Source organism: Strigops habroptila, chromosome 23 (assembly GCF_004027225.2).
Source record: "Strigops habroptila isolate Jane chromosome 23, bStrHab1.2.pri, whole genome shotgun sequence".
Lineage (NCBI taxonomy): Eukaryota > Metazoa > Chordata > Aves > Psittaciformes > Psittacidae > Strigops > Strigops habroptila.
This window is the reverse complement of record NC_044299.2, coordinates 943,732-956,086: the sequence shown is the minus strand read 5'-3', so window position 1 is coordinate 956,086 and position 12,355 is coordinate 943,732. Positions and strand designations below refer to the sequence as shown.

The 12,355-nt window shown below is 53.2% G+C and overlaps 1 protein-coding gene across 3 annotated transcripts in view; it reads left to right on the top strand.

The window, feature by feature from the left end:
* Positions 1-12,355, top strand: part of ATF7 (activating transcription factor 7) — a 70,584-nt gene that overhangs the window by 48,449 nt on the left and 9,780 nt on the right. For all 3 annotated transcript variants that reach the window (XM_030510691.1, XM_030510692.1, XM_030510693.1), the window contains exons 4-10: positions 503-621; positions 3,314-3,448; positions 4,426-4,583; positions 7,387-7,486; positions 8,987-9,100; positions 10,252-10,398; positions 12,129-12,326. In XM_030510691.1, coding sequence (XP_030366551.1) covers positions 503-621; positions 3,314-3,448; positions 4,426-4,583; positions 7,387-7,486; positions 8,987-9,100; positions 10,252-10,398; positions 12,129-12,326 — 971 coding nt within the window. The remainder of the gene's footprint in view (positions 1-502; positions 622-3,313; positions 3,449-4,425; positions 4,584-7,386; positions 7,487-8,986; positions 9,101-10,251; positions 10,399-12,128; positions 12,327-12,355) is intronic.

Sequence of the window (12,355 nt, the reverse complement as noted above, 5' to 3'; positions counted from 1 at the left end):
AGCACTCCCACGGAGCCGTCTGTCCGAGGATGGAATTAATGCATGGAGACTGCACGGGGAGGGAAGCGGCTCTGCCCGGCTCTATTCCACACACTGGAGCTGCTCCGGTCAGCTGGTTCCCTTCTCATCACTCTCTATTTGTAAGATCTGCTGTTTCAGGGAGATGAAACCTCACTGATATCCTTCCTTGCAGCAGCAATTCAGCTGAGGACAGGCAAAACCCCGGGGTGGGAGGGACAGGACACGAACCACAGGCTGGGAATTCTGCAGGAATCACTGCCTGCCTCTTGCTGCAATGGTTATTTAATACTGGAGAAACAAAATCAATAAGAAATGAATTCCCCCTTTTTCAATTGTCACTTAGGACACACACCTTAGCAGAAAAGCACCCAGACTTTCACAATACCCCATTTTCTGCGTTCCTCTGGAGGGGATTAAGGTGGTTCAAGATGTATTTTCTCCCCTCTCTCTGACTGATGCTTGGTGTTACAACCCCAAACAGATCAGACTCCGACCCCGACTCGGTTCTTGAAGAACTGTGAAGAAGTGGGACTCTTCAATGAACTGGCCAGCTCCTTTGAGCACGAGTTCAAAAAAGCTGCAGAGGATGATGAGAAAAAGGCAAGAGGCAAAGGCCACTGTTGTCACAAAACAGAGCTGGGTGCATGTTGTGGGGGCTGGAGGGGGGACGGTGCTGCTCTGGTGAAAGGCATCAGAGGATGTTGGAGGTGTAACAGAGGGTGTTGGAGGGTGACTTAGTGTGGTCTGGGATTTAATATGGGACTTCATTATTTGAACTCAGGTGACTTTGGCTGGTTATCCCGCGATCCGAGGCCTGGCGTGATGGGATTTTGATGGTTTATTACTCCTTTGGTTTTTCACTTCAACAAAAAACCCCTCAAAACCCCTCCAAAAACCCAAGGCAGTGCCTGACATATCTTGCACCTTGAGGAAGAGATGCAGGAAAAGAGGCAGGACTCTGCTAAGCAGCAAAAATTCACTCAGAGCCTCTTTAGGGATGGAGATCCTGAAGGCTGCTGCCTTTAAGGTGCAATCAGCAGGGAAGGGACTCAGCGCCTCCTTAGGGATGGAGATCCTGAAGGCTGCTGCTTTTAAGGTGCAATCAGCAGGACAGGGACCAGCTCAGCTGTGTGCCTTTAGCATGTGAAGGGTGCACATGCAAAGAGAGAGCAGGGGCTCCATGAAGGAGAGAGGCTGTTCCTAACAAAGAGCTCCTTCCTATGCAGGCACTATCGATTCAGGCCGCCCCTGCCAACCTGGGGAGTGCAGGGGGCTGAAGGACAACGGGATCTCATCGGATAGCAGCTCATTAAGGCCATTTCCCCCTCCCTTTTGCAGGAGCTGAGCAGCAGCAGATGCGTGGTGGGCTCTTAGGCTGGCACATACATTTACTAAATTGATCTATGGGCGTCCATACGCTCGCAGTCAGCGGCGCTGCTCGGAAATAAACTGCAGGAGCAGAAGCCGCGTAAATCTTCCCTCCGATGGGCAACGGAGGAATTCAGAATTAAACCTGAAAACTGTCTTTCAGCCTCGCTCCTAATAACAGGGCTCTTTAAAGCAGAAATTGATCTCTCTCATTGGTATGCTGCGAGGGCCTCCTCGGCGCTGCGCGGCTCTGAGTTCCCTGCCTTTTGTTCTCGGCTCTGTGCAGGGGAGAAGGTGGCTTTTTGCTTGTGGTTTCCCATCGAAATGGTTGAGCAGCCCACAGTCTAGCCAGTCGCTTTATAAGTCAGACCACCCATCTCCTAAGCTCTGCTACCTAATAGCTGCAGCTAAGACCCTTGAGTTGTTCGGTGTTCCCTGGTTTTCGCTTTAGGATGACTGCAGTCTAAATATTTCTGCCTGCAGCCAGGCAAAGGGGCTGTTGTGAAGCTTGGGGCGGTTTCAGGCATTAGGGAAAGCATTTTCCCTCCTAGAAAATCTCCGCAGAGGCGAGGTCCCCCAGCCCAGATGGCTTGTCACTCAGCAAACCTGGCCAGAGCTGCCTGCTTGCATTTCTGAGATGCTTTCAACCATTTGGCTGCATGGAGCCCTTGTTGCTGCTGCTGTTTGTGTTTTGTCCTCCAGTTCCAAGGGTGGTCTCGACACCAGCATGTTAATTAGAAACATAGACACAGCAGGAGCTTCCCTGGAGGCACTTTAAGTGGTTTGAAACTTTCCTGCATGTTAATCCCTTCTCCTTAGTGATTCCCAGCGCGACGTCTCCGCTTAAGAGGGCAGGTAAATGGTTTCTGCACCTACCGCAAGCAAAGCCCGTGCATAAATCAGTGCACCCCACTCAGAGCATCAGGAACATCCACAGATGCCCGGATTTACCCTCTTTGCTGCAATTTTCCCTCCCTGGAGAAGACTTAAAATGCAGCAAAGGAGGAGGTTTAGGTTGGATGCTCGGACGAGCTGTCAGCGGTCGGGGCGAGTGAAGGAAAGCGCTGGGATTGATTGTGGAGGGAGGGAGAACAGGTTGGACAAACAGCTGTCAGGAATGATTTAGGAAGAGTTTCTCCTGGCCCGGATGGAAGGAGGGACCGACCTGGTGATTTGTGAGGTCTGTTGGAACCCAATTAAATGCAGCATCCTGCAGAGTCTCGCTCCGGTGCGTGCTCCTCCGGTGCTCCATCTTCTCCTTGGTCTCCTCTTCCTCCAGCTTTGAGGAAGGGAGAGGTGGCTGCTCACTTCAGTCATCCCCCCACCTTATTGTCACTTATTGCCCTTTTCCTGTCCCCAGCAAGTCATGAACTGGTTAAAATGGGGCACGTGGCACTGCTGGAACTTGGGGGGGGGGGTGGCAAGTTGCCAGGTTCAAGCATATGGTTGGGTTTTATTTTAATGGGGCGCTCATAGATATTTAATAACTTGCATGGCTCTTTGTTTGCTTTTGATAATCGGGTCATAAAATAATTCAGGCTGATTTATACAATGCTTTACAGCTCTGCTGTGAATGAAAGTGCCTTCTGGAACTCGCAGGCATTTGGCTTTGTTACCTGTTCTCCTGAGCAGAGCCCTTTGAGGAAGCAAAAAAGCAACCAAAATCGAAACTATGGAAAGAATTGTGTGTATGTTACTGAGGAACCACAGAATGGTGCCATCTGGGGCAGAGACTGTCTTCTCCAGGCCTCTGTCTCTGTTTGGATGGGGCCGGTGCGGCCGCCTCGGGCTCCCAGATGCTCCTTCAGTCCAAATAAATAATAACCCTTTGGCAGAGCCATAGCAATTCCTCTGGGAGCAGCCCAATGCTTCACAAACAATATGAGCTAATTGTCCTTTCAGTCTGTGGCTGGTTTCCTTGTAGAGTGCTGGAGCCCTGGATATGTCTCTGCCCTCCACTCCGGACATCAAGATAAAGGAGGAAGAGCCAGTAGAGGTGGATTCATCCCCACCAGACAGCCCTGCCTCTAACCCACAGTCACCACAGAACAAGGAGAAGGTAGGTCTCCTCCACCGTATCCCATGGAGATGTTGGCCTCTCCTCTGGATGAGAAGAAGCTTTTTCTCCGCATGGGTGCCAGGGTTGGATTTGGGCTTGTGAGTTTCCACTCGTTTTAGAAAGAAAGAGAAAAGTTTGTTTGCTAAAATACACATTTGCTGCCCTGAAGTCTCCACGTGGATTTTTGTCCTGTGTTCACCCCAGGAATGCTTTCCTGGCAGGGCAAAAGTGACAAACAACTAATGCATCTTCTATGAGACCAAGACCAGTTCCCTGTGTCCTGGAGGGCTGATGATTCAGAGCAGATTAGTCATAGAATCATGGAATGGTTTGGGATGGAAGGGACCTTAAAGCTTCTCCAGCTCCAACCCCCTGCCACGGGCAGGGACACCTTCCACTAGAGCAGGTTGCTCCAAGCCCCTGTGTCCAACCTGGCCTTGAACACTGCCAGGGATGGGGCAGCCACAGCTTCTCTGGGCACCCTGTGCCAGCGCCTCAGCACCCTCACAGGGAAGAGCTTCTGCCTCAGAGCTCATCTCAATCTCCCCTCTGGCAGGTTAAAGCCATTCCCCTTGTCCTGTCCCTCCAGGCCCTTATCCAAAGCCCCTCTCCAGGTTTCCTGTGCCTTTTAGGCACTGAGAGCTGCTCTAAGGTGTCACATTATCCAGGTGACATTCTCCCTCTGAATAACTTCCCACCCTAGAGATGCTAGCTGGGGCTGGAGCAGTAGTTCAAGGAGGGGGATTATTTCCCAAAGGCTGCTGCAGACAGCAGGATCTGAATTTCCATGTCCCACTCCCTGCTCTGACATCACTGTGGCTTTGGGTAAGTCGCTCCCCTTGTGCCTCAGTTTCTGTAGCAAAGGTGCCTTCATTTACACTAAACTGCTTTTAAGCCATTAGAAGGAAGAGAAACCCAGGTCATTGCTAAACTGATAACTACCAATTTGTCTCCTTCTGTCTCTTGTTCCTCTTCAGGAGATCACCTCCAAGCCTGTCATCATTTCTACACCTACTCCAACCATCGTGCGGCCCGGCTCGCTGCCGCTACACTTGGGTTACGACCCGCTCCATCCTACGCTGCCTTCCCCAACCTCTGTCATCACCCAGGCTCCCCCTTCCAACAGGCAGCTCGGGTAAGTGCAGAGGAGGGACACGTGCACCGAGGTTCCTCCTGTCCCGTCAGGCTGCCTGGGCAGTAATTAGGTACCTCAGTAAGTTCCTTGATGATCAGAACAACCGAGGGGCTGCAGTTCCCGCTGCGGCTGCTTGGGCATAAGGGCCTCGCTGCAGCACTTGTCTACAGAAGCAGAATGAGGTTGGAAGTGCAGGAAGCAGGAACTAATTGTCTCCGTGTAACGAAACGAGGCAAAACTCACCACGGGGAGGAATGAAACCCAGTCCCCAAACATGCTGACATGCCACTTGCTGTCTACAGTGGGAGCGGGGCCTGGCTGGGGACTCCCAAGTTGCTTTTGCAGCCTGATGCGGCGGCGAGAGCGACGGTAGGAAATTGTCTGCCTCTGTAATGGCTTTGGGATTTTCTCAGGCAGCTGCTGCCTCTGAAGTGTAACCTCTCCTGCAACCTGCTGGCCTCCTCCATGGTCAGCTCCTGCCTCGGGAGCTGTTTGTTTTTGGCACATCTAATGACCCGCTCCTTGTTGCTCCTTTAACAGTCCAGAGCCGAGGCTCCGGAGCACTCGCTGCAGCGGTTACAAGCCCCGTCACACTGGTGGGTAGCTCCAGCCCTGCACATAAAAGGAAGGAGCCTGAAGGATGCAGGAAACACATTACAGGGAGCCCTCAGGAGACATATATTTAGCTCCACTTCTATTCTTTGGTGTCAGGATGCATCTTTTTTGCTGTGGTCCTGGCCTCTCTCTAATTACCCTTGTTTGAGGCTGGCTCCTTACATTAACCAGGCCATTTGTTCTGGCTGTCACTTCATATTTGTGTGTGTGTGGGTTTTTTTTTTTTCTGCTTTGACCCTCTGGCACCATCAATCCAGATTTCCTGATGGAAAGTTTTAAATCCTGTCTTGAGGCATTAAGGGATTAAGTGATTGTCCGGAGGTTTTGCAAAGGGCGTTAAGAGTCCTTCTGTAACCCAGCCCAGGCACCGACTCCTGAGGCTGTTTGGAGTCCCCTTGTGCTTAGAGGCATGAAGAAAGCAGAACTGGAGTAAGCTGGGCTTGAATATGATTTTATATTCCCTTTATAGCCCACGGGAGTCGATCCCTCCTTGGGGATGGGGTTGCAGCTTTGAGTGTCCCTTCGTTGGGGCTGCTGAAGACGTGGCAGGGCTGTTGGCATGACAGAGATGGAGGGGAGGCTGTGACCTCCCTGTAACTCGCCTTGTTAGGCTGGGATTTTCAAAAGCAGCCTGGAGGATTTGGGATGCCCAATAGAAATGAATGAGAGGCGAGCGTTCGCGTTCCCAAGGCAGCCTTAAAAATTCCAGCCTGAGTTATTGGCACCGTGAACTCCCCCCTCCTCTGACCCACGGCTCCTGCTTCTCCCCACCCTGCCGTTACTCCATGCCAGCACAGCTTCCTCCGAGGAGCCAGCCCAGCCTTCTCCATCCCCTTTTTATCCTGCCCACAAAGTCCTGCTCCCAGCAGCTCTGCTCTGCTCTTCCCAGCTCATCTCTGCCTCCATTCGGTTCCCTGCTGCGCTGCCAGGAATGGAGGAGGAGCAGGACATCAGCCCTTGCTGGCAGAGGGATGGTTTCCTTCCTCTCCCTGTCGTCTGGAGCACATCAGCTCCAGCTTTTCCTCTGTTCTCCTAGAAAGGCTGAGTCCAGAGGGTCAGAGCAGGAGCACAGTGAGGTTTATAACACTCAGAAATGGAGGAAGGGGGTTGTGTGCCTGTTGCCACAGGCAGGAGCATTGCATTTCACTGCAGAATGATCTGCAAAGGAAGAATTCTTGGGAATTGTAATTTGTCTCAATTAGGCTCCAGTGGGATCTTCTCCTCCTCCAGGGAGTGGGGCCGTTCCCATCTCCCAGAGCTTTTGTCTGTGCAGACACAAACCAGCTCGGTTTTCTCTGGAGTCAGAAGTAGTTAATGGAAACTAAATCATAGAATCATGGAATGGGTTGGGTTGAAAGGACCTTAAAGCTCCTCCAGCTCCAACCCCCTGCCACGGGCAGGGACACCTTCCACTAGAGCAGGTTGCTCCAAGCCCCTGTGTCCAACCTGGCCTTGAACACTGCCAGGGATGGGGCAGCCACAGCTTCTCTGGGCACCCTGTGCCAGCGCCTCAGCACCCTCACAGGGAAGAGCTTCTGCCTGAGAGCTCATCTCAACCTCCCCTCTGGCAGCTTAAAGCCATTCCCCTTGGCCTGTCCCTACAGGCCCTTGTCCAAAGCCCCTCTCCAGGTTTCTTGTAGCCCCTTTAGGCACTGGAGCTGCTCTAAGGTGTCCCCTTCAGGAGCCTTCTCTTCTCCAGGCTGAACCAGCCCAGCTCTCTCAGTCATAGGAGAAGAAACCCTTGCAAACCCTCTCGTGGGTGCTCAGCAGACGTGGCTCACAGGACCAGAAGTTACTGGTAGGCAGGAGCAGCCCAGCTCCCCCCTATGCTTAGTGCCAGACTTACCCCATGAGGGTACTTCTCATCTCTCCAAGCAGGAGCTGCAGCCCCTGGATGTGCTTTTCTGTCTGTTGAGCTGGACATTGTGCCTCGACCACCAAGTTTTACCCAGCCCATGTGCACCCAGGAGTTAACTGGGGCACATCATATCTCAGGGCCATCCACATCACTGCCAGCCCTGAGCAAGGAGCAGCAGCCGGGATCACCCCAGGGAGGGGAAATGGGAAAATGAGCCCAAATCTGCTAACCAGAGTTAACTTGTACTTGTGCCCTTGAGCTCAAGTGGGGCTGCTGGGACAGCATAAACTTGAAACCATCCATGTGAACTTGGAACTGTTGTTTCTGCAGGTCTCCCACAGGTTCCCTTCCCCTTGTCGTGCAGCTCGCGAATGGACAGACCATGCCCGTGCTCCCAGGCCCTCCCGTGCAGATGCCTTCTGTTATATCGGTGAGAGAAGCTTCCAGCACATGGCAGAGGAAGGGACAGCGCTTTGCTCCTGCCAAATAGATGCAGACACTTCCCATTTTATCAGCATTAAAATATATCTCCCCCTCTGTGCAAGATAAGACTTGGAAGAGGAGGAGGAGGAGGGAGGCAGCTCTGGCGAGGCAGTAATAGCACGTCCATCACACTAGAGGGCAATAAGTCTGGAATAAAACAAAGCTTTGCCTGGACAGATGGCTCATGCCATTGATCCAGAGCTGGGAACTGTAGGATCCCTGATTAGCTGCTTCCATTTGGAACAGCGTGCCTCAATTGAAAGCATTGGAGCTTGCAGAGAACATGTTGGTTTTGCAGGCCAGGAAAGCCACCCTAGCTTTGCCAGTGTGCTAAAGAGCTGTTGGAATATCAGCCTTGCGGGGTGTGCTTTTCCATACGGAGAATTTTCCGTGGTGCAGAACTCAGGAGCAGGTTTGCCTGGTGGGTGGATGCCTTGTGCATCTTCTGAGTGCTTCAACTCCTGACCAGGCAGCCCATGTGGATCCTGCCTGTCCTGCTGAGCAGGTAACGGCCAAAACCTCCTGCCTCAGGTAACAGGAATGCTGACATCAAAGCAGGCAGATGCACGGGCAGCTCAGCACAGCTTGTGGGCACAGAAACATCTTCACACCTTCCCAACTGTTTGAAACACACCTTGTGTTTTGTAGTATCATAGAATCGTGGAATGGTTTGGGTTGGAAGGACCTTAAGATCATCCAGTTCCACCCTCCTGCCCCGGGCAGGGACACCTTCCACTAGAGCAGGTTGCTCCAAGCCCCTGTGTCCAACCTGGCCTTGAACACTGCCAGGGATGGGGCAGCCACAGCTTCTCTGGGCACCCTGTGCCAGCGCCTCAGCACCCTCACAGGGAAGAGCTTCTGCCTCAGAGCTCATCTCAATCTCCCCTCTGGCAGGATAAAGCCATTCCCCCTTGTCCTGTCCCTACATGTAGTGCTTTACAACAGCACACCTGAGTGGCTTATAAAAGCAAGTGCAAACTCTGTTTTTTCCCTGCTTTGGGGAAGGAGAAAGCTCACTGTGTGTAGGGATGCTCTGCCTTACCCTTGGTGTTGTGGCAGCTTTGCAGTAGAGCTGTGCTGAGATCCAGAGGGGATCTGATACCCTCCCTCTGCATCCACTCTCCTGGGCTGGTGGGGAGAAGCCCTGTGGGAGAGGAGAAAAGGGCAGGGAAATGAAGGGAAGGAAGGGAGGCTTTAGAGCTGCCCTCCTCCTGTCCTCAGTGGTTGGTATGGCTGGGTGGTTCTGAAACAGCCTCCATGGCCACCAAAGGAGTGGCTGCTGGCCTTCAGTGACAGCAGCAGGAATTGATGGCAGCAGTTAAAGGCTGAACGTTTGTCAGGCTTTATAAATGTGCTCAGTTGGGGAATTATGACAGAGCTGCTTCGCGGAGCGCGGCATGAAACCACCTCAGCTTCCAAACCCGTCGTGTTGCTTCCTCCCCGATAGCTGGCTCGGCCAATGTCCATGGTGCCGAACATTCCCGGGATTCCTGGGCCGCCCATCAACAGCAGCGGGTCCATTTCCCCATCAGGACTTCCAGTGCACTCTGAAGCCAAAATGGTAAGTGTCGAATCCATGCTGGGGAGGGCGGCACGTCCATGGTGTTGTCCCTAAGTCTTCACTGGCTTCTCCGGAATCCTGCGGAGCCATCGGAGCATCTTCCCATACCAGGAGCAGGTGTTGGAAATGCCACCAGGAATATCAGGCTCATCAGCACTGCGGCTCTGGCAGGCAGAGGAGGCAGGTTGTTGTCAAGGCAAACCTCAGCCCCATCCTAAACACGGCTGTTTATTTCTAGTTCCAAGATAACAGATGGGTTGGAGGTGGGCTTGAGGAAGGCAGAGCCAAGAGAAGAGATGTTGTGCTGTAATCCAAGGATCCTGGGAATGGCTTTCAATGTAAATCCCTTTAAAAGTTTATAAAAGAGTTTTCCTCTCCTGGCTCTTCATGACTCAAACAAGGTGCACTCAGGGTGGGGGAAGCAAACCCAGGACAGGTTGGAGCAACCTGCTCTAGTGGAAGGTGTCCCTGCCCGTGGCAGGGGGTTGGAGCTGAATGAGCTTTTAGCTCTCTTCCAACCCAAACCATTCCATGATTCTCTGATTCTATGAACACCCCCCTGATTTTTTGGCCTGGATGGGGTGGACCTGTTTGCAAACCCACCTCTTAGAGCTGCTCACCATTGCTGGTGCATTGTCACTGCTCCCACTGCACCCTGTTTTGGTGTCTGCAGGATTCAGGGGCAGATCAGAGCTACAAGTGGGGTGAGATACCTTAAACACTGAGGCATGAAGGAGCCATCCTGCCCCACTGGCCTGTATGTGGCTGCTCTGTCTGCTTGCGAGGCATGGTCTCAATCATGTGGAGGTCCTTCTCCATCCCAGAAGAACCCCTCTGCGGGTGATGAAGGACAGTTGGGCTCTTCAGCCTGTTCAGTCCATGGTCTATCTGCAGATTCTGCCAGCTGGGAGTGGGCTGGTGCCAGTTGCAGTAGTAATTTTGGGATGTGGACACCTGTCTGCTTGGGCCTAAGTTGGAAGCTGCCTTTGGGAAGGCCAGATGGTGGTGGCTTTCGGTTGGATTTGAATCAGCCGTAGGCTCTGAAGAGCCCAATCCCCAGCAGCCCAGCTCCTCGGATCATAGAGGAGCTGGTTAAAGCCTTCACAGCATGGAGAACACATCCACTGATGTCCTTTTTCCTCCTTTAACAGAGGCTGAAGGCCAGCTTGACGGCATCTTCCTCACTGAACGGCAGCAACCTGGTGGTGGGCTCAGCCAGCACGATGGTGACCGCACGTCCGGAGCAGAGTCAGATCCTTGTCCAGCACCCTGATGCACCTTCCCCAGCTCAACCACAGGTCTGCTCCTGCGGGGCTGGAGGTGCTGGGGGGCTCCTGGGCCTTGGGGAAAGCAGGGGAAAACCTTGCAGCTTCCTGCTGTGCAAAATGGGTTAAACCCCTTGTCTTTTCAGTGCTGCTAATGCTCTCCAACACCACCAGGCAGCAAACTTCAGCAACACGTTCATTTGCTTGACAAGGTCTGGAGTTTGGAAAGAGTATTTTCGCTCTCTTCTCTCTGCTCAATTACTGGGGTTAAATGCTCCCCTCTTAGGCAATCAGCTCCAGTGGCTCCTGCCAGCTTACCAAATGCCAGCTTTCCATCAGGATCGCCACCTGCTCCATCAGTTAGATAGGCTTCCAAAAGTTTAATATCCATATGCTGCCTGACAGCGAGTACCCAAGTGGAACTGCACTCCCTGATTGTGGTGGTGTAATTACAGAGCCCTCGCAGAAGCACCAGCAAGGTTGTGCCTTTGCCCTCCCTGACTTTTCCCTTTGTTCTCCCCAAATCAAAGCAGGAAATATGTGGCTTTACTTGTACCGGTTGCCTCTGAGAGCTTGTTTAGCTGAAGGTATCCAGGGGAAATTGAACCCAGCTTCATTTTGAAAGCAGATTATCCACTCCCAAGCTGGAATTTGTTTGTGCTCTGTGAATGAGTTACTGAGCCCAAGTGGAGGCAAGCGGTTGGACCCATGCGTGGTTGCGTGCGTCAGAGTGGGATCGAGTGCTCCCAGCCCTGCAGCTGGATGTCACCCTCTGTCAGCTGATCCCTGATCCCTGCCCATGTGGGAGCCTCCAAAGTGCTTTTTAAACTCTCTTTAAGCGATATCAAAAGGAAGGTGGTTTCCTCTGCATTGCCCGTGGTCTTTTACCGTATTAACTCCTTGGCATGGCAGGGAAGAAACTCCTGCTGGTGGTTACATGCCGTTAGCTGACTGTAGGAGTTTGGGATTTAACTAATTCCCTGACATTCACACATGCACTGGGTTCAGGATGCCAGAGAGTTCGTGTGGATTCACACCTGAAGTTTGCAGGGAGGAAGGGCTGCCAGAAATGCCTGGAAAGGGGCTTTAGAATCATAGAACCAACCAGGTTGGAAAAGACCTTTAAGCTCATCAAGTCCAACCATTCCCCAGCACTGCCAAGGCCACCACTAACCCATGGCACTGAGGCCTCGGCTACACGGGGTGTGAACACTTGCAGGGACGGTGACTCCAGCGCTGCCCTGGGCAGCCTGTTCCGATGCCTGAGCACCCTTTGGGGAAGGAATTGTTCCTCATCTCCATCTAAACCTCCCCTGGTGCAGCTTGAGGCTGTTTCCTCTTGTCCCATCCCTTGGGAGCAGAGACCAGCCCCCTCCTGGCTCCATCCTCCTGTCAGGCAGTTGCAGAGAGCGATAAGGTCCCCCCTGAGCCTTCTCTTCTCCAGACTAACCCCCCCCAGGTCCCTCAGCCGTTCCTCATCACACTTGTGCTCCAGGCCCTGCACCAGCTCTGTTGCCCTTCTCTGGCCCTGCTCCAGCCCCTCAATGTCTCTCTTGTAGTGGAGGGGCCCAGAACTGAACTTTATCCCCAGCTCCCCCGTCTGCCCTCGCTCCATCCCTGCAATGGGCAGCCCTGGCTGCTGTGCAAAACCAAATCCCTTTTAACCGCAGCTGCAAGAGCTGGCATCTCCTCTGCCGAGCCTGGTTGTGCTGCCGGGTGTCTGCCTGCCCACAGCAGAGCTTCAATGTCTCTTTCACCTCCAGGTCTCCCCAGCCCAGCCCACCCCCAGCACCGGCGGGCGGCGGAGGCGCACGGTGGATGAGGACCCGGATGAGCGCCGGCAGCGGTTCCTGGAGCGGAACCGGGCAGCAGCGTCCCGCTGCCGTCAGAAGCGCAAGCTCTGGGTGTCCTCCTTGGAGAAGAAAGCTGAGGAGCTCACGACCCAGAACATCCAGCTGAGCGTGAGTATGTAACTGAGGCTGAGCACAGC